This window comes from Dermacentor albipictus, chromosome 8, assembly GCF_038994185.2.
Source record: "Dermacentor albipictus isolate Rhodes 1998 colony chromosome 8, USDA_Dalb.pri_finalv2, whole genome shotgun sequence".
Classification (NCBI taxonomy): domain Eukaryota; kingdom Metazoa; phylum Arthropoda; class Arachnida; order Ixodida; family Ixodidae; genus Dermacentor; species Dermacentor albipictus.
In genome coordinates this window covers 95,927,501-95,950,000 of record NC_091828.1, presented here as the reverse complement: position 1 = coordinate 95,950,000, position 22,500 = coordinate 95,927,501, and the positions used below count along the sequence as shown (strand labels likewise).

At 46.9% G+C, this 22,500-nt stretch overlaps 1 protein-coding gene across 1 annotated transcript in view; it reads left to right on the top strand.

The window, feature by feature from the left end:
* The window catches only part of LOC135912891 (phospholipid-transporting ATPase ABCA3-like), an 83,182-nt gene that overhangs the window by 27,375 nt on the left and 33,307 nt on the right, over positions 1–22,500 (top strand). Inside the window, exons 8-15 of the mRNA XM_065445477.1 lie at positions 826–1,001; positions 3,597–3,722; positions 7,683–7,800; positions 8,561–8,718; positions 9,861–10,016; positions 13,297–13,507; positions 18,758–19,010; positions 21,912–21,961. Coding sequence (XP_065301549.1) covers positions 826–1,001; positions 3,597–3,722; positions 7,683–7,800; positions 8,561–8,718; positions 9,861–10,016; positions 13,297–13,507; positions 18,758–19,010; positions 21,912–21,961 — 1,248 coding nt within the window. The remainder of the gene's footprint in view (positions 1–825; positions 1,002–3,596; positions 3,723–7,682; positions 7,801–8,560; positions 8,719–9,860; positions 10,017–13,296; positions 13,508–18,757; positions 19,011–21,911; positions 21,962–22,500) is intronic.

Genomic DNA, 22,500 nt, shown 5'->3' with positions numbered 1-22,500 from the left:
TGCAAAGAGTTTTGCAGTGCTCGTTTTGACTGGAAAGTAAGCTTTAGCTCACGCGCTCTTATCTAAATACACGTGAAAGGACAAATTCCTTTTTTTGGTGACCAGTCGAGCAGATATAGTGAGGTTTGTTGCACCTAAAGGTTAAGATCTAGTAACTGATTGTAGTGAAGTTATGATTTATAGGGGCAATTTTTAAATAAAAAGTGGTTTGAAGATCGCAAATTTTCAATAAACGAAACGATTAGGTTAAAAGCATAGTATGTAAAGAAACAAAAATATATCAAAAATGTATCACAATTCTGTAAGCTGCACCTAATAGTACATCTAAAGCAGACAAAATTGATATAGTTTGCATGGCTCTGAAAAAGACAACTAATAGTGGAGTAGGAGTTTCACAAGAGCCTTGCAAACAATGTCACAAGTTCATGCAAGATATCAGTTATATAAAATTTGTCAGCTTTTCAAGCTCTAACGGATGCAGTTTGGAGAACTGCAGTATTTGTTTTTGGCGTAGAGCTACAAATATGCAAACTTAGTGCTCCTATTTTTTCAAGCTGACCATGTTTTGAAAATCTCTTTTAAAAAGGCCAAGCCTTAAATTGGGATTCAGCTTCCTGCAGTGGCTATAATTTAACGTTCTCTCTCAAATGCACCAGATTACATTTGAATCGTCCAAATAGTTATCTCAGAAAAGAGTTTCTTCTGTGGGTTTGTACAGGCGGCTTCGGAGTTCGGCCCGAACTAACGCTTCTTCTTAATCGCCTATGATAGAAACAAAACGAGCCAATAAATCCGATGCTGTCTGCCATCTTTCTTGCTTCTCAGATGGTGCAGGCTGGTCTCTGGTCACTAGGCGTATTATGGGTAACAAGGTTACCATACTGGAGATCTGGGTGCTCATGCTTGGTTCCAACGTGGTCATGGCGTTCCTGACGTGGTACCTCCCCCAGATCCTGCCGTGGTGCACGGACAACCCGCGCAGCCCAATATTCTTTCTCACGGTGAGGATGGGTCGGAGCATGTCTTCGACGTCGGATAGACGTCAGATAGACGTTTCAGAGCTGTCTGCGAAATCGAATTTGCCTCCACTGACTACCAGCTTGTGGACGCGGATTATTCAGCAGGAAAGGCATAGTACAGCGAAGAGCAAATGTATTCTAGCTAGATGCCACTGGTGCTAAGTGTCAGCCGCATAGTGATCGTCAGCATGCCGCCTTGATTTTATTTTAATTCTACGATAAAGAGCGCACATAGCAGACACAAATATTTCAAATCTGAGCATAAGCGCGAGTTTGAGACGGAACAGGAGAAGCCATGAGGATTCAAGCGCTGACTTTCAACAAATGTCGATTCACTTCTTTCAACACTAACTTATCCCCTAACTTTCAACAAAATGTGTATTCGAAGCAGTACATGCCTATATACATGAATGAATGTCAGTGATGGCTCATGTCGCACAGCCATCAACACCAAACTATTTAAGATCTGCACGAAGAAGCGCAAGTTCTTTTGAGACGCATTTTCAGGAAGTCGATGTGATAGTCATGAACAAATGAAAACTGGTAACAGAAATATTTGAGGCCCATATGACAGATTGGCTGGACCCACGATGTGCCAGCACACCACCTGGGTTATCTGGAAATGAACTTGCGTTTCTTCGTGCCGATATTAAATAGTTTTGTGATCATGTCATTGTGACATGCGCCGTCACTATCATTAATGCACGTATATCGGCGTGTACCGCTTGAAATAAACATTTGGTGTAAGACAGCGCTTGTGTTGTGTTGCCCCTTCTGTCCCAGTCTCAAGTTTGCGCTACTGCTCTGACGTGACGTACCAAAACGCCGAAGCTCTTGTGAACGTTTCAAACTCGTTGTGGTTGCACAAATGGTCACATGATATCGCTACTAGCGTTGTTACAGCCATCCACGCCACCGGTAACCCCTTGTTCCGCGAGGGAGTAGTATCCGTTAGAACAAGGTGTAACTGTTATTATTTAATATAGTTTCGTGTTCATTGAGTGCATAGTTATATGGAGTGAAATTTGAGAATAAAGGAATTCAGGGGGCCCCGATATTTCGTCTGTTATTCACATGAAGAAAACATCCGTCGGTGGTTAAAAGAAGGTCCCAGATACACTGCTGCTTTGTATAAGCCAGCATGCTAGTTAATTTTGTTACCGCGCCGGTAACAGTTGAATGAAATGTCTCTCGAGTCTGTCAATCCATTATTTGTTATACACTTTTGTGGGCTGCGAAATGTTCCTGCGAAATGTTGCTGCTTAAACACGCGGGAGCGAGAACCCGTCAAGTTGCCTTATGGCAGTTTTCCTCTTCACCCCTTCATGTACAATTACACATGAATAAACTGCATTGATTGAATGACTGCGATGGTCCATGAGAGGCATTGGCGAACGTTCCCAGGGTTGTCCTTGTAGACAAATACTAATAGCTAGTAAAACTGACGTAAAGCACTACACGCGTAATGCGGAAGATATGGGCGTGGCTTCTGTCTGCCGCAAGTGATCTTTTCGTCCGCCTTCATTTTCGTCGGAATTTCAAAATTTTGTTTAGGCGTTGCTATCAGCGTTCTCTGCAAATCTGTTTTGTTCAAATGGAGGACGCTTTAGAACGACAATACGTTAAACATCGAGCCACTATAGAATAAAAATTCTTTAAAAGCACTATATTTGCATTCCGCAGTAAAATTTGAATAAACGAGAAAAGAGACCGTAAGGCAAGCTCCAGTTCTTTTTATTTCGCGTTGATAGACAATGGCCGTTACGTTTACGCCATGCCATGTATGTCAAAATATTGTCTGATCGGGCCGTTTTTGCGCATCAAAAGTTTTCGAGACTTGCAAGTTGAGTGTTTGAATCCTTTAAAATGTGTTGTACGTTTATCTTTGCTCACAAAACGTTTACTAGTCGCAGCAGGCCCAGTCAAAATCCAGCTGATACGCGAGCGTAAATGCGGTGCGGTCACTCACAACGTTTCTGGGTCTTTTTGGGCTTACGAGGTCGCTTCTCACAGCGAAAGCTAGTTGCTTTATTTTTTCTATTGCGCATGGGAAATTCACTAATAAAGCTGAACTCGATGAGGAGGATGTATTGCCTAGCAAATTGCTCCCATCTTGCATATCGGGTATTTAGGTTTCTAGCCCTTTCTTGCGGACCAATCCCGAAGATAGCAGAGTCTAAAAATGAGGGACGTTCCCAACAGTACGTGCAGCCTAAAACTGTGGGTTGATCGTGGCCATAGTGCCGCCTAAGTGGGTGGCCCGCTCCTTACGGGCAAGTGCAGTGAAACATGTTGGCCGATCCCGGACATAGCCCAGTCGCATAATTTAAGAAATTCGACCCTCGCCCTGCATCCATGACGGCATGGGTGACGTCATAGAGTGCGGCGCATAATGACTCCTCCCTGTTCTCATTCCGAACTCGCTCGTGAAGACATTGTACTTGACCAACTTCAACAAGAGGTTGAACCTTTTCCCAACTATTTTTTCTCGTTATTTTTTGTAAGACCGACGTAGCAGTGTGTTTTCTTATTCAGGAGCACATTCAGTCTCGTTCTCCTACCGCCTTGTATACACAGATGCAATACTGGAGAGGCGCAGGAGAAACAGAGGCCGATGCAACGCCCCTCCAGAGAGACCCAACCCGCTTCGAAGAGCTGCCGCCAGACGTGCGTCCGATAGTCCTGACTAGAGACCTCACAAAGGTGAGAAACGTCTCTTGGTGATGCTGTGTCTGCTGGGAAAATGTAAAAAAACAAACAAAAACAATTGTCGGCGTACTTTCAACTCAAGGAACAAAAGGCAGTGCCATGAACTCCTGTATGGTGGAGTGACTGCAGAGCATGAACATTATTCCTATTGGCGAAAGGTTGTTGATCAATAGCAAATATCCGGACATCTGAGGCGCGTTCGGCACCGTCGCGCTGTCACGGTATCGACGGAGCATGCGCGGTACATGCGGGGGGGGGGGGGGCGGGGGAGGGAGGGTTGCAGGCTCTCTGGAGGCGTTAGGGACGAGCAGCGTGCTTAGCTGCAAAAGTGACCTAAGCGGAATTCAGACACCGTCACGCTACACTCAGTTCGGCTATTGAGTGGTGCCGAAGAAGCCGGCGTGTGTTTATTGTAGCTCCCTATTCCGGCAATAAAACCCCTTAAACTTCGTACAGTAGTGCCAGCTTTGAAGAATCCCACCTCCTCCTCACGGCGTTGCTATTGGCCTAATAGCATCACGTGGGCCCTCGCGCCGTGAATGAGCGCCATTTTTGCTCGAGAAGCGTTTACGGAGTGGCGAGGAGCGCATGTTGGCGCCGTTGCTACGCTCGAGCAGTGCAGCTGGCGCCACGGTCGAGGAGGGAGCGTGAAAGAGAGGAGAAACGAGGAGTAGGGAAGGCGGAGAAGGAGAGTGTCACTACTTTACGAAGTTTAAGGGGCTTTATCCGGCAAGCGGTTGCAGCGCTGCCGCATGGATGGGACGGGAAGGAGACCGTGCCGGGGATGCAGGCACATCAGTGCTTTCGGGGTCAGGCCTCGTCTAGGTACTAGCTGCACCTACAAACCGAGTGTCGCAATTAGCTCGTCTCTTCGCGGTGCTCGGCACGAAGCACAAGTGCTAGTTGTCTGCGACATTTCATTGTTTTGCGAAACACAATTGCCAGTTGTACGCAACATATTAGTGCACATTGATGGGACTTCTAGGCCACTAAAGCTGGAACTCCGATCGATCCGAAGGGTGGGGCTCGCCAGGGCCACCACCCGCCTGGTTACAGCTTTCGTCGACCCCCCCTCCCCCCCTCCTCCCCCCCGGTGCCTCCTGGGTATCCAGCACTGTCTGGGTTATATCTCAGGTGCTCTCTTCGGGCCTTCGTATGTGGGCATTACATTTTTTCCCAGCGAGAATAGTGAAGGAGCAATATACTAGAGTACAATGTAGTAGAATGGGGTAGTGTGTTCAGGAGTGGCGCGGGCCATTCGTTGGCATTAGGCGACAAGCGTAGAAAAGGTACTGCAGTTGGATGCCAGCCCATACGACAGTAACGCCGGCGGCGGCAACATTCGTCGCTGATTCGCGGTGCTGTTAATTGCACCGGCTCACGTGTGCGTCGAAGTTTGTGTTTGATTTTTTGTTGTTGTATTGTACGTACGTTAAATGTCCTAAAGGCTTGGTATTCTCCGAGCCGTTCCAGTTTGAACTGCACACAGTGGTGGTCAGCGCGATATTGGCATCTGCTCTTAATGAATTAGCTAATGGTTAAACTAATTTTGTTTATCTTACTACTTTAATTGTATAAATAAATAAACGGTAGGGTTAGTATTATTTCCTCATTAGTGAATTAATAAACTGTTGCCTTGTGCCATCGATATTAGCAAATAAATGAGTAATCAGTTAATTTTTCGTTGCGTAATTATTCATTTGCTGTACCTGGTATATTGGTGATCCTGCGGCTTCTAGGACAGAGTAAGCAGTCTTTTTACACAATGCTCATTTATTATTGTTTGAGTTGTACCTGCATAGAAAGGAGTAAGTGTTCTTTGATACGTTTTTACATGTGCAACACGTAATCTTATGAATTGCATGTGCATTTCCACAGTTGTTGATGTTCTGAAGCTGTACGACTTATACGCAACAATTGTGAATTGTAGTGGTAACTAATATTATACCTTTTGATTTCATAGTGTGGAATTGTACGTAGAAAGGTGACTTTCACTCATTTTCAACATCTTTAGGCTTTCCTGACGCCATCACGCAATACTCCACCTGGAAGCTTGTGAGGGCCTTCAATAAAATGAATGAAATTGCTAACATTCACAAGCGCAATTGTGACAAAAAGCGGTGGTTGCAGAGCCTGTGGGGAGCCATGTGGTTTTCGTACGAATGATAGTGATGAAGATTTAATAGCATCGCCTTTGAAACGGGGCATTAACTAATTGTCACCTAGCCTGCTTAATTCAATCAGGTATGCTATACATATTTTTATCTGCCAGCTTTGTATGCATCTTTTTCAATCCTTTTTCCACCCTTCAATATCTACCTTGTACCGCTAGCTATGACTGTAAGAAATCCGGTCGCATCAATCACTTCTCTGATTTTTTCCCCACCAATACTCCAAAACGTCTCTTGCATAATCTCGACTGTGACCGGCTGACACTTCCGTCCACATTAAACCCAATTACTTCTGGAAGGTGTACATTGCCTACGGTTCTCACTGAGTGAATCCCTTTGCATTCCGTTATGATGTGCTGAGTGGTCTCCGGATTTTAGCTGCAGCGTACGCATGCGTCATCTAGTTTCGAATATTTGCTCCGGTATGTTTTTTGTACTTAGGCAACCCTCGAAAGGCAACGACCGAGCGAAACCGGAGGGAGGCTGCCACCCCAAAAGAGGGGCAGGCGCGGTCGACCAAAGGGAATAGTGCGGCCGCGGCCGAAGTAGAGGCGCCACACGCCGCGAAGATGTCATGGCCGCGTCACGGTAACGCCTCCCTAACAGGGGAAGGCTAACCGTTCTGCAGGCGTTCACAACAAAGTTTCGTCACTCACTCACTCACTTATGCAACCGGCTCGAGCGTCAAATACCAAGGCACTGCCTTGTGTCTTACTGTACAGATTTTGCCCTTGTAATTTCTTTCTTCTCAACCTTTTAAATCTACACAGACCTTTAGTTTCCATTCTTTTCATCCAACTAAGGGTATCTATTTTGTCTTTTTCTCACTTTCTGATAACTCCTGGTCCTCTATTTCAATCAATCAATCAATCAATCAATCAATCAATCAATCAATCAATCAATCAATCAATCAATCAATCAATCAATCAATCAATCAATCAATCAATCAATCAATCAATCAATCAATCAATCAATCAATCAATTTATTTACCAGAAACAAAAGGAATTAGAGGGTGGGCATCCTGGGTTTCAATTACCCTGTACTTCGTTGCCAACTTTCTTGACCTCTTCCCCCATTCTGCGTCAACGCATTTCGCGGCCCGACGCAAGGGCAACTGACGATCGTGGCTCAATCTCGCGCACCATTTACGGAGGAAGGCGGGGAGGTAGCGCGGGAGTTTGGGAGGCCTAAATGCAAATCCCAAGTGCAGCAACTTTCTTTCAAATTGGTCCAGGCGCTGTCCCATAAAAGCACTTGTGCGTTTTATATGGTTTTGAATACCCGGCATCGGATCTGACCCCGAGCTAAACTTTCGTCTTAACGGAGCTGCATAGTTTTGCATACTTTGGTGCGTTTTTCGTCTAGCTTATAATCTGGAAATTTGTCTCAAGATGTTCTGCTGAAAACCGCCCAGCTCACCTGCACGTTGCATTCCCTCACTGGACCTGGAACTCGCCATGCTTGGCTGTCGGTCGATATATTTTTGCATTCGTTTTCGGGCATTTCAAAAATGAGGTACTTTTTTGGTTGAGTGACAGAAAGAAATATTAGACATAGCGATGCATTGGAAAGTGCACGGATAAAGCCAAGGAATTGGTGCGGTTATGGTGAGGGTGTTTGCAACCTATCGGAATCAGGCAGTGTAAAAACAAAAACCTAACACTGTCGAAAACTGTGTGAACTAATTTATACTGTTCACCGCCCTTTGATGGATGGGTTGCTCGGGTTGGCAAATGTGTTTGAAAGATTTCATAATTTTTGTTCTTTTTTCTTCGGGGACAGCTTATTGGAACAGCTTTAGTCTTGGACGGCGTCGACCTGAAAGTGTTCGAGCACAAGGTGACCGTTCTGCTGGGTCAAAACGGCACCGGCAAGTCAACCCTTATGAGGATCTTGACAGGCGAGTCGTTCCACCCTAGATGCGATTATTTCCAGTATATGTGGGCTGTCTGCAGTGCTAAGGTGTTGTATAAATGAAACAACGACCAAAGCGATTGACTGAGTAAAATTGAATACCTCGCTTTGTGAAACACTTATAAAGAAAAGAACTACAGGTAGTTGCGATGGGGATAATCACAGTAGTGGTCAGCGCAAAACAAAGCGTCTCAGTTGATAAAGTTAGTGGGTTGTGCTTGCACTTTGTCTTTGGCTTTCTGCATTCGATAATAGGTCGAGTATTGAGATTGGATGAAATTCGCTCTCAGGAGGAACTCTAGCGCGAGATATCTTTTTTGCTGATATAGGCGCATAACCGAAGCGGCTCTCGGCGGGTTGCTATATTTACAAATGATGCAGGGCATTCTCAATGACATTCTTGTGGCACTACGAATCGAGACGAGTGTGCGTAAGGAAGCTGGAAGCTTCGGTTTGAAGGCGAACGCGAGTTTGCCTTCACGAAAGGGTGATAACAGCACATCTTGAACATGCTGGTGCTATCGATGTGGGATAGTAATGCAAGATTTCACGCTTTGGACTATTGAGTGGTAAGGAGTTATTCAAGCTGCATTTACAAAAAAAGGCAAACCAACGGTATCGGGTGGCAGTGTATATATAAGCTGATATGGCTTTATTTTCTTTAAAGAAACACGACTTTAACAATTACTGAGGGTAGTTTCTGTAAGACACCTTGCTTTAACTTCGCGTACCTGTGTCCTGCGCAGGCGCACTCGGGGGGCCGACGAGTGGCGGGGTGATGGTGTGCGGCCACAGCGTGTACACCAGCCGAGAGTTGGTGCGCAGAGATGTCACACTGTGCGAGCAGTCTGACGTCTTTTTCGAGGACCTGACATGCGGGGAGAATGCCATTTACTTCGCTACCGTAAGTGACGTGCGTCATTCTGAGAAAAAGCTCATCCCTTCCAAAGAACCGTGGCAAGTTGAGCGAAACGGCGCAAGTACTAGTGGGTACATGTACAAGCGGGTACAAGTACAAGTGGGTACAAGTACAAGTGGGTACAAGTACAAGCGGGTACAAGTGGGTACAAATGCCAGTGGGTACAAATACAAGTGGGTACAAGTGCCGATGGGTAAAGTACAAGTGGGTGCAAGTGAGTATAAGTACAAGTGGGTACAGTTACAAGTGGGTACAAGTGGATACAATCACAGATGGGTACAATTACAAGTGGGACAATTACAAGCGCGTACAAATACATGTCGGCGAGTCGGTACAAGTTGTTGAGTGACGAATCTTTCAGTGTCGCACTTCCTTCGGGTACAAAATGTTTCGCTCTCGTCTTAGGTAAGGAAAGTACCATTCAAAGAAACAAATAATTAGGTGTGCGCAAAATTTAGTTCCACACTAAATGTAAACTTCAGGCCCATGTAAGGGCTGAAAGTGTAATTGATTACATATTAGCAAAAAAGGTGCACAAAATTTGAAATTGGAAAGAAGTATGACATTAAGTGTACGCTTTGCGCCAATCACTGCCCAAAGCACAAAATCATTTCTACGGAGCATCAGATTCACCCTAAAATGTATTAACTTACGGAAACTTGTGGGCGGTGTCATAATGCACCGTAACGCTGAAATTTAATCACATGCTTGTGGCTAAGCCTCAGACAAGTTGTGCTACGATGTTTTAGGCGATGTCACCATTGAGATGTAAACGAAAACATAATAATAATGATACCATTGTTACTGCTACCTGCGCAAATGTCGAACAAGTTTAATACGAATCCTCGTTTAACGCTTTTGCGATTGAACCGTCACCCTGAAGTTCTATTACATTCTCGTAGGCAGTCATCGGACATGATTTCTTCAACAATGTTTTGGGAGGGCAACGACATTTTTAGAACGATAAGTTCACAGATTGTGAAACAATCGCTAGCTCTGTTTACCGTGAAGTTCGAAACAAATTTAGAACACCTCCTCCTTTGGTGCCTTTTCATTTCACCATAGATAGTCATCAGGCATTCATATAAAGCCACCATTACCAGTTTCTGCATTCTTATTTGCAACAGCTTAAGGATACCGACGGCGGTGACGTGAAGCAAGCCACGGTGAACATGCTGGAGAAACTGGGCTTGAAAGACGTAGGACCCAAGATGCCCGGAGAGCTTGCTAGCGAAACGGCTCGAATGCTAAGTCTAGCCATCGCCATCGCTTCGAAGCCCAAGGTGATGTATCATCGCGTCAGTTTATCTAACCATTCCGGAGAAAAGAATCTTTAAGGAGACACTAGAGAGAAAAATGATTTCTTCTGCATCAATAAATTACCTTTCTACGACTCTAAAGACACCACTCTTACCACAATAAGACGCTTTGCAAGCAAGCAAAAGCGCAAAAACGAAAGACGGGTGTCGACGCTTTCTTGAAGTTCCCGAACCTGGTTGCTGTGACGTCATGGATTTCGATGGCATCTTCTAGGGCCTGATTATTCATATAGCGGTACAGATTGACTACATTGTGTTCTAAAGGGACCAAATACTAAACATAGCAAGTTTCGGGAACCTTTACTCAGCTAACGCGGCCCAAATGCGAAAACATGCTTTCGAATCTCTGACGTCACAATGACGTAGCGACGTCGGGGTTTCGATGCCAAATTACAATACCGATACTTCGTCCTGCATTTTGTCGCCTAACAATGAAACTATTATTTTGATATGACTGCCTGCAGGGTTCTCAAACAATGCTTTATTAGTCTAAGCTGATTTAGTGTTTTGCTTGAGTGTCTCTTTAAGATGTCCTGCTATAATGTCGTCAGCTTGTATGCAGATAGCGCCTTTCGGCTTGCGCGTCTTGTCAACTGATGTCTGATGACCTTCGCCAGGAATTCTGGACGTGAGTCCACAATTCCTGGATTCATGCTTCAAGACGCTTCAAGCGCGTTCACACTGGCGAGCTTTCTGTCGGGCCAGTAGGCGGGGTCCCATTAACAATAAGAGAAACGAGTTCCCAACAAAAGCTTCGTTCCGTTCGTCGCGTTCATATGCTCACTGCTGACCGGCGAACTTTCAGGAGATGCACTACGTATACGCTAAACCTTTCCGAGTATTTTGGCAGGTTTGTTCCGTATTTAATGTCGGTGCCAAAGTATATTTGGAATGCGTGTATCGAAAAAGACTAAATACACTGTACGGACACTACAAACACAAACAGTGTGTTACGTAGGTAAATACGGTGACGGGCTTGCACAAAACACACGAATCACGATGGCATTTTGTTGTTCTCTGTGCTTCCTGAATGTCGCAAACACTCGCACCGAATATCTACAAAGCAGGCATGCTAGCCAGCACTACCACGTTCATCGCGCCCTCGCTGATGCAGCAGATGCATTACTGTAGTGTCGGTCTCTACTATGCGCTATGTAGTGCAGGAACTCTGTCGCACTCACCACTTGCATCACACCACATCTACATGCACTCAGCGCCGGATAAACGGAGTTGTTTCCCGCGAACCAGTGATCTTTGAAACGACCTGGAATGATCAAGTTCTCTCCGGCGGAGCAGTACAACGAAAATGCGACAAGGTTCTGACTGATGTTACAGAAGTCGCGGGGAGTTGTTCTTTTTAATCGCGACTATGTATTGCGTTTTGACAACTACTTCTACAGGGGCCACATGTAACCAGCAAAGGAAAGTCTCGGGAGATAACCTGAGATTATAAAGGTTGCCCAGATCCAATATGGGAATCAATGTCACGCAAATCATTTTGTAGGTAGCCGGCTATACAGACAATGGAAAGAGTTTACTGTGGGTGAACCATTGTGTTTGTGTAAATCGGGTAGTTGTGTGTGCGTGTGACGCGAGAATACGTGTTTGTGATGACAGCAGCAAGGACGACGACGGTGGTGAGGACATTGCTATCACGGCAACGACATGGTGCCTACTGCGCTGCTCGATGCGATTATGCACCATGCCCATTGCAGGTTTCTTCGTAGGTATTGAATGACCACAGGCGAGAGCTACGCTGATCGGGACGCGATCTGCGACTAAGGGTTCAACCATCGTACCTATCTATGTCTAGTCATGTGGTCTATGTTGAAATGACGATTGCATTTGTACTCCGGCGAATGAATGTCGAAACGGGATCAACCTGAGTCGACCGTGAAGGCGGTGCAGCGCCGTGCAGTTTATAGGTAGCGGTAGGTGCCTAAAGGAACGCACCGGGGAAAATGAGCCAATCCTTAAGACGGCCAGGGTGCAGTCTACACAGCCTTTCCTAGCTCGTGCTGCCACGAGGGAGAAGAACCGTCGCAAACGGGCACATGAGGCACGCGCAAAACATTGCAAAGGGCGCTTTGGCAGCGAGAGTGTTTTCATGCGATCATGGCCAAATGGTACGTGCCATTTGTCTGCTGTACACTTAGGGCATCGCTGTCCGCTATAACGATCTTATCACCGGCATGGAGTGGCTTCGGCGAGCTGCGTACCTGCGGACCAGTCTGGGTTACAGCTTTGGTGCCTCCTTTGGTGTCCTTGAGGCGCCGGCAATATACACTTAATAATCAGACGTTGTTGCATCTTGTCAAATAAAAAAAATGATGAAATAAAAACACGCCGGCAATAAAGCACTGGTTCGCGCAGCCGCCAGAATTTGGCTCTAAGTTGGGTGCCATTGTCCCTTGTGACTACTACAACGCCAATCCAAATTTTGCCTCAACTGCTACGTACAGTCAATACATAAAACCATTGCCGCGCGTCGTGTGCTGTATGTGCGAGTAAAATGACGTGAGCTATGCCGACGATGGCTGCTCAATGTGGCACGCGCGAAGGAAGGAAGCGGAGAGCGCAGGCGTCGTCTTTAGCGCGAAATGTCGTGGGGTATGGGAGGGAGGAAGAGGGGCGGCAGCTTTGTGTTTGCGCGCCAACTGCGCATTTCGAGACTGGCCTCAAGGCGAACTAACGATCGCGGCTCAGTCTCACGCGCCTTATATCGACGGAAGTGACGAAAGTGGGGAGAAAACGCGGGAGAGAGAGAGAGAGAGAGAGAGGGGCGGCTTCGACTCCGGCAACAAGTGCATACTTGGCACGGCCGCACGCGGTAGCGCGGGCCGTATATTGAACGGGACCTGCAGACGCCTCATACGTTTGTGCGCAGTGCATTGTGGCCGCTCTTGCGTTGACGCGATAGACCGCTCGAAGATCACTTCGCTCGCTGCTGCTGCCGCAGTTGCTCACACCAGCGTTTTATCAGCGAGTGTCCGCGCTCATCGAGTGTGATGTGTTCATGTTTGCTTGTGCACGCTGACACCGTAACTGTTAATTCACGTAGTAAGCGAATGTTTTATGCGGCCGATAGAACTACTGTCCTTACTTCGTATAGCTCCCTACCAATATGCTATCGCAATCGATGATTCGTCTTCAGGGCGAAACTGTGCCATTTTTTAGTAAAAAAAGGTTCTATAATAGTTTTTTTATCTATGGGAGGTTGACTGTATGACCTTTTCCACGGCAGCTTCTGATGCTTGACGAACCCTGCTCGGACCTGACCCCTAATACTCGCCGGAAAATCTGGGACCTGCTGCAGCAGATTGGGAGAGAGAGAACAGTTCTGTTGACCTCGCACGACATGGACGAGGCCGACGTCATTGCTGACCAGATCATCATGCTGGCCGCAGGAAAGGTCATTTGCAGCGGTTCGACTACATTCCTCAAGAAAGCTTGCGGTAAGCACCTTGCTTACACGCTACTCTACGCCCATCCGTGGAAGATCTATGCAAAGTGTTTGGGGAACTGCTCATCAAAGACGACGAAAAGCCACCCGCCACCTATTGAACACCATCCATTGGCTGGAATACGGATTGGAATACGGATTATAATCCGTATTCGTAGTTAATTAAAGCTATATATGCAATCTCGATGAGTATAGTTCTAGTATACCATAATCCAGAGGAAAAGGATAGCACCCATGCAAAAGAATTAAATGTTTGTATCGTGGCAGCACCCATGCGGCTGCTGCCACGATACAAACATTTAATTCTTGCATTTCACTCGGACGCCTGACAAATACTAGCTCAAACAAAGAATAATAACAGTACACATGATGTCTGTGTTCATGGTGTTTAGCGATGCTTTATCACGTCGAGTATGGGTGAAGATGGGTCAGTACGAGTGACCAGTAAGCACAAATGTAGACATGTGATTGAGAATACATAAGCCATATAGAACTTTGCGCGATTCGGTGGTGCCACTTGGTTGGAATATGGCGCACCATGCGAACTAAATTTGAAATAGCCATCGCGACGTTCTCAAAAAGAGACGTAATGAACTTTACGCCTATGGTGACACGTGCATATATTTATCTTTACATCATATTGCGACTAGTTGTAGCCTAAAATTATGTAAATTTTAACCATTCAGATATTAATCGCGCTGGCCACATTGAGCACTCCACAAAGGCGTAGTCATTGCTGCTGTCACTTTTTATCCCAGCTTTCCTAATGTTGTGTGAAATTATGGTATCCTTTTGCGGAAGTTGCGCAGTGAATGAGTGCCCATAACGAATGTGACTCCAAGGATGGAGTCCTTAATGTGATGTCCTGACGCGAACGGCGTGGCGCAGCTCGAACTCATTTCCGCATCGATGGCTCTATAACGAGCGAGAGTCCCTGCAAAATACACCACATTCTTTTCCAGCGCATTGGGTATCACATTCCCTTTCCACGCGGTGCTTATGCGTCGCCCGACTAACGCACTTGTCCGATTCGCTGAGGGCGCTCACGTGACATTCCCTCCTCGAAAAAACCTTCCAAGCGGACTGTGGGCATGGCAGTGGTGGAAGGTATTTTGGCGTCCTTCGCGCTGTGCTCGATAGGATGCCTCCTTGTTGATCAGCTTTGTGCGAGCCCGAGGGAAGAGCATCTCGTGGTATTCAACAAAATCAGCCTGGTGTTAAAGTAGGTTTTGTTGTTATACCTGTCATTGTTTGAACACATTTGCAGTGACTAAAATCTAGCCAGCACGGCGAAGCTCCTTGTTCGAGGCTCCTTGTGTGAAGCGACTAGCCTCATTGTAGGTGTCGGAGGCTGTGTATAGGTTATAGCTGTACCACTGATCATATCGATGTTTTTCTCGACATCAGGGTTTAGTTCGCGTGAGTGCCACCACGTAGCTTAGTGACCTTAAACCTTTCAAACCTATCGGGATGACGTAGTGGCGACGACAGCAAAACAGAAATAAAAGAATTACGAGCTATCCCTGCGCTGCGAATCTCACCACAAACTTGTCCCGCCGGTGTTATCAGCGTTCTTGATAAAGCGGAGCTGCTCGTCGGCTGGAAATGACTTGTCAGTCTGAAAACCTCTAGCGGAGATGAGCGATGATTCATTCCGGGCTTTTGAAAGGCTCCCCGAAAGGCAGCCGCGTTTTTTTTTATGCTACGGAGTAAACAGGCTAGTGTAATCGTCGAAAGCACTCCGCGACAGCCTCAGTCGGCAAACATTCTTAGCGTTTGAACGTCGTACAGCTACTACGAGAGATGTGCGTCGTCGTGGACTGCTTTTGATACGGCCTATGGGTTTCGTTAAGGTGCCCCCCCCCCCCATTTACATTTCTAGCGACTTTGCTATCCGCGCTTATGCGCTACCGCAGCAGCTGCAAATCGAGATGTAGGTGGAAACATGGATAAGCTAGTTTTGCACCTTGATGCAAAAGGCACGACACAAGAATTGTGCAAACTGCCTCTGTGTCGTCATCCGTTAACATGCTATGGCAGAGGCTGCTCACAACATCACATACCATTTACTAGCCACCGGGCCAGGTACACCTATGAGCATGACAGATAGAGTACTTGTAGTTGTCAAAGTGCTGTCCTGTCATGGGTCATCCACGTGCATGAAAAAAGACCGCTGTTTAAGGTTTTTATGCAGTAATACACGCGGCGTTGTTTGTTCTCCATATTGTCTACCATGTTGCCGTTCCGGCTTTATAATCTAGCCGCAATGTACACTAGAAAATATCGAACGCCAATATGGCTGCCCACATACGCAAAGGTCTCGCGCACTACTCCTCGCGCTTGTGTTCAAAGGTTGTGCTACTGTCAAGGACATCATTGAGAAATGTTGGCAGTTCGATGAAGGTTACGGTCCGCACATGAGATACTTTGTTCGCATCCTCATTGCACGAGAATCATCGGTACCTGCCGTTGAAGGATGACACTGCAGAGGGCATTGGGTTTAATGTGACGGAGTCCGCGTCCCAAATTTCAAACCCGACTCACCCTGTAACGACTGACGACCAGGCATCTCGCTTATATGTGCAGTCGCCCTGCAGTTCGCGGGTGCTGGTGTAGGCCACAGGACCTACTGGACGGCTCAACAGTTGCCGACAATTCTCGCCTTATTTCGCACAATCAGGTATCAGCTGAAGCAGCCCTAGAGCCAATTTGTTTGTCTCGAAATTGGGCCACTCTGTCAATGTTATGTTTTTTATTGTTATTAAGCTATCATCTATGTTGGAATAATGCCTTGACATTTGCAGCGGTTTGACCATTGCCAAGATGTCCGCATTTTAATTCGCTAGCATTCTTTGCTGAGTACGCCAGCAAAATGTCACACGAAATGTGTGATGCTTGTATCTGCAAAAAAAACGTAATTCGCGAAGACATTTAAATGTTATAATAGTGGGAGTATGATGATTGGTAGCGTTATAAGCGATAAGTAAAAATTGAAAGAAAAAGAATTGATCAGAGAGAATACCAATATGATCAGATTCATGCATATCCTTAGGATACACAGGGCTCCATAGAAATTCATGGGAAAGTCTACAGTAGGGTTGCATCGAACTAAATTTTGTGGCTGGGCCAACTTGAATGTAGGCGTGGGCCAAGCAAATGTCGAGGTGAGTCAACAGAAATATGGGGTCAGCGAACTTAAAATGTGGCGCTGGTCCAAATTCAAATTTGGGCGTGGGACAAACTTTATTTGTTTGCAAAATGAGGATCCTTGCCTACCGAAATAAAACCGAAAGTCGCAGTTTCGCCCGAAAGGCGAAGCATCGATTGCGATAGCAAATCGGTGGACAGTCACGCGAAGTAAGGACAGTAGTTTTATCGGCCATATAAACTGAACACGGGGATGGTGTGACACGCACACAAGCCAACATGACCACACATCACTCGATGACCGCGGAAACTCGCTGTCGAAATGCGGCAGCGGCAGCGAGCGAACTGACATTGGTGCAGTTGAAAACGCCTTGAAAACACAGCGCAGCGCGGACCCTGTACCTGTCGCAGATGGCTTTCAAGATACAGCGGCTCAGCCTGGCGCGCGTGGCCACCTGGGCGGGCCCAAGTATTACCCCACCCCCTACCCTCACCCCCCCTTGCCCTTACCCCGAAGCCTTGCTTTTCTAACAAAACACTGCTTTAACACACCACGAATGTTCCGACCAAGTGCCACAAATGCATATGTTGTTACAAGGGCCTATCCTCTCGGCACAGTCAGTTTAAACTTGTTGACACTCGGCCGTTATACTGAGAGAGAGAAATAACTTATTTATATAGCCGGCAGATTCGTGGGGGGGCCAACCCCGCCTAGATGGCGGCCAGAAGCCCTTGAGCTAAATAAAAATTTTCAAAAATTTGCCCATTCAGTTACGCATGTGCATTGCCATGAAGGTCTACAAATTGGTGAAGGCGCAGTGTCCGGAATTCCTCAGTATGTCCATGCTAGAAGGCATGATATTCTTTTTTTTGTCTTTCTTTAACGTAACACGAGACATGCGCATGCTTCTTGTTATGTTGTCCAACGAATAAAATCTGATAATGAAAGCAGTGACTTAACAGATTAACAACTCTGCTGCACTTCTATTACAAACGTGACAATGGTACCCGGAAAGGTCCCGGTGTATGATGCGTAATTTCTTTCGCATCCTATATAGGCGGAGATAGTTCCCAATGATGGGGAGATGATTTCTCCGGGCCCGATAATTAGCTTCCAAGTAACCTAATGGGCTTGGAGAGAGTAAAAACTTTATTCAACATAAATAAAATAAGGAGCGATGGTTGGAGCCCCTATTCCAGGGCCCCACTGGCACGAGCGGCTCGCTGGGCTTGGTCCAGAAGAGCCAACTGGCTCTCCCGACCCTCGTCCGCAAGCAATGCCTCCCACTGCCTATTTCTCATTAGTGGATGTTGGTGCAATATGGGGCTGTCTATGTGCGGTGGCCTCCTGGAGCACTCCCATGTGATGTGCATTAGTGTGGTTGTGTCTGTGCACCACGGGCACTCGTCAGTCAACCTCGTGGGGTGTATTCTGTGTAGGTGGTGCAGGTTGGGGTATGTATTCGTCTGAATACGACGCCAGTCCCTCTCCTGTTGGCTGTTTAAATCGGAGTGAGGATGTCCAAAACGTCTCCGCTCCTGCCTTTGCTGTAGGAGGATGTCACGAGAATTCGGTGGAAGGTCGTCGCTAGGCCATGCCGTTGCTCGGACGTTCAAACCTCGAGCAATACGGTCTGCCCTCGCGTTTCCTTCCAGTCACTCGTGTGCCGGACACCATACGATAGTGTGGTGCCCCTCTAGTTGAGTGCCTAAAATTTTGATTATTGATTTGGGTGCCGTTTCATGTAAAAACATGCGGCAAGCCGCTTGTGAGTCGGATAATACGACAGCCCAATTGGTTTGGCGCTCGGCGTCCTGAATGGCCAAGGCGATGGCTGCAGCCTCTGCCACGCATGCCGAGGCGGTTTCGAAGGATGCCGTTGTTATGTTGTTGTTGCATGTAGAGACTATGGTGAAATTGTCTGAGCTGGTTGGGCTCGGATAGAGTAAATGGATAGAGTTGGGCTTAAGATAGAGTGAATTGGAGGGACTCAGTAGTTAAGCCTACAATTCGGTGGGTGGGACGGGGTACGGCTGGAAGGAAAGGAAGGGTGTGTATTATATGATTGGAATGTGTGTGCAATATGTGTTGCAGGTGTTGGGTACAGGGTGACCCTCGTTAAAGATCCCCAGCTGTTCAACCTGAAGTACGCGCTCGCCACTATTCAAAGCGTCGTCCCCAGCGCTGACGTATACGAGGACAAGCAAAGCGCCGTCACTATCAGACTACGCACGCTCGACCATCGTGGACTCCCGGGTCTGTTCGAGATGCTGGAAAGTTCGTCGAAGCAGCTTGGCGTCGTCGACATTGGTGTCACTGTCGCCACCATGAAGGACGTCTACACCAAGTAAGAACAGCGTCAGCGTGCGTAAATGAAATGCGCTCTGTTTTTCCGGATTCTGCACGAGGAACCTTGATGTTACCAACGTCACAATCACGAATTAAGAGAACGACGACGAAGTAGGCAACACTGTTACCAGCATGCGGCTACATTATCCGCGTGACTAACGTTCTGCGCAACGACCCGCAACATTACTGCCAGAAAAGGTCTCTGCGTTGGAAAGTAGAATGATGTCCCGTTTAATACTGACCAGGTTGGTTAGCCCTCTGAAATGAGGGGAGGCTTCGGAGTAATCCTGCAACAAGTTCCGATGTTTCGCGAGCACACTAACATCATAGTTCTGTTGCGTGAAATTACAAGAGCCTCTCTCTGAAATTCCGGCAAATCGGACTCTTCATGACGTACATGTCTCAAACGAAGGAAACGAGTAATACCGTCGACAATGTGTGAAGAAGTGTCTATCCTCAGCTCGGAAGCCAGTTACATTTCGGCAAGGGGATTTATGTTTGTCAGGGCAACAAGCACCTTTCTTGGCAACGTTTACAAAGTAGACCCCTGCCTCTCAGGGCCAGAAGGTTAAGCGGGTATGCCATAATGAAGGAGGGGTAACGGGACTGTTTAAAAGGAAAGATTCACTATGTTCACGGGGAGAGGTGGTCCTGTAGGCATTAAGGGTATCAAAAGAAGTGCAGTTTCATCAAAGATGCGGAGGAGACGCGATAGCTCGTACAATACTATAAGGCGCAGAACGTATTGCAGTGTTTGCTGCATAATTACTCCTAGTAAATATTCGGAGATGCACGCGAACAATCTTCCATCGAGAATCCTTGAGGCAGTGAGACTTTCAGTACGAGCAGTTTTCAGTTTGGCAGGTGGCGCTACCTGACGATAGAGGAAAAAAGCGACACGACTCTGACTTCCTCTTTCCCATCAAGCCTTTCACTTGTCACTGGCTTCCCTTAAATTGTTTCTTGCAACTCAGCTATATATGGTTCGTAACAAAATCCTAGGACACCTAAGCGCTCATTGAGTTGTGAATGCGAAAGCGTTAGTGCCGAAATGAACGGCGCTGAATGGTCCTTGGAGTTCAGAGCTTCGAGTCACGTGCCAGTACGAAAAAACATGCACTCGCCAAAGATGAAAGAAAAATGCAGAACATGACGTTTCGGGTGTAACGAAGATGTAAGCATGCGCTCGACTATTTATGGGTGAGGTGGCGCAGCGTGTGGGTGTATATCTCGGGAAGATTACCCCGCGTCCTGTTTATCGTGCGTTTAGCTAATCGAATGTACTACGATTCTAAAAGCAAATGGGCAGATAAATGTTTCTCAGTTGCGCTAACGGATGCTCAGTCCCAGTCAATGCTGTGTCCGGATAGTTCGTGATGTTCCGCCAGGGCGTTCGCGGTTGTGTGGGCCTTGGCGACGTCACTCATCTGTCGCTTCAAGCGCCATTTAAGATACCCCCTCTCGCCGATGTACGACACGTCACACTACTGTTTGTGTTATCTTGCAGCTCACCCCAGGGTATTGCGTGTGCTTCAAAGGGTCTTTAGTGCGAACCACCTGTTGGCCAAGTTTTCGGTACCATAGTGGTACCGAAAACTTTACCAACACCTGGCGCGCTCTGGCGGCCAGCCGGCTTTCCCTTTCGCTCGCGCTCTACTCCGTCGAGGAGTGCTGGTGGCGAGAGCGACAGCGAGGGTGACGTCATGTCGCGGCGATACCCTCTCTCCCCATGCAACATCTGGCGTGCCACTGCTGCAGCCGGTGTTCCCTTTCCTCCACTCTGATCCACCGAGCTGCGCCCGTGAGGCTGGCTCGCAGCTTATGGCAATGCAAGTTTAGATGCCGTTTCGTTGCTACAGAAGACAGACGCCGGCTTTTTCGCTCAATGGGCCTCAGTGGGCTTTCGCATCAAGAAGAATCTCGGCATGGAGCCGGCCAATCGATCTAAATAGCGCTCGAAATGTCACGTGCGATTTTGCGCAAGCGCATGAGTCTTTGCAGCGGCAACAGTGGAGTGGCGAAGACTTGTATTCAATATAAGGGTTGGGTAGTAGAAATCCTGGTGGGGCATCGTTATCTTCTAAAGCGGATAGCTTTCTTTGGCTCTTTCGGCCGTTTTAGTGGTTGGAGGCAGCATTTCCTGCATAACTTGTGTAAGAGGTGTAGCCTGTTGTCCGGGGGTGAGGGAAGAGGAGGGAACGCGCCAAGGGGAAGTGTGCGTGCTTTAATGCAACTGAATTGTGACGATGTGGGGAGAGGAGGGGCGACACTGTCCATCCTTCGTTTGTACGGGCTGTTCGCTTACATCGACTATCGCCATCGATGGTTTATATATAATTTTGTTTGTTTTTAGTTTCTTGTTAGTTCGAGGGCATTCATGGACTACAGTGACAAAAACCATGCGATATCGAAACGACTAGGGTAGTGGTCCCGCAATAGCTGCCACTGTAAAGAAAACGCCGGCAAAGAACTGTCAAGTTTAATCGAGCCTTGTCAGTTCTGTGAACGGTCGTCAATCGTTTCTCTTTCTGTCCGCCTGCGTGTGTCAGCGCTACGATAGATCGCTATCACTGTGGCGCTACCCTTCCCAGAAATTGAGCAGAGAGAGCCTCCGGAAAGTGACGCAATATAGAGAAAACGCGTTTGAAAGAACTTACCAATATTGCTTGAGAACAGCGATTGCAGGGGGTCATTGGATGCGCATTGCAAGAATAGCACTCACCAGAAAGCACTGACTTTGACAGGAGTGAAGAAGGACTGTCATGTGTCTTGCTCAATTCTATCTAAGCCAGCGTTTCATGTAGCAAACCTTCCTTGCTAAGAAAGTTAGGTGCTACGTTCGTAATGGAGATGGGTGTTAGCAGCGCCGCTGACTTTTGTACCTTACCTTTTCCCTTAGGATAAACATGAACTGGACACCGGAAGAGAAACGACCGGAAGCCCAAGAAGGTAAGCTGTACATGTCAACCTGCTTAAGCTGTTCATCCGCGCAGCACATTGTGCTTAACTGCGTAATTACCTCGATGGGATTTCTGAAAGGGATAATAAGGAAATAGAAATTGTACATTAGTTTAGTCTAATTAAGTATACTTGAAAACTAAATTTTTCAATATTTCCAATAAGACGTTGATTGCTGCAACAAAAAATACAGGCACGAAACATTCGTTTTTGTGGCATTCTCGCGAAAACTACAAAGCTGGTGGGACAGTGTGACGTCATGGATTTCAGTTTCGTTCCTCGTAATTGTATCAAAATCATATAGTCTTCAAATCTGCCTCATTTAAAGTCCACTAAAAGGTATACCATGCCCGAGCTGATGAAGCCTCAAAATCTATGACGTCATCGCGAGCTTGGTGGGGGGATTTCAAGAGGGCTTCAGCTGCCATGATTAGCATTCTCGTCTTCGCTGAACTACGAAGCGATCCTTTATTTAGACTCGTTGTTTTTCTTTCGCATTGCGCGAGCCTAATTTACTTGTATAACTTATT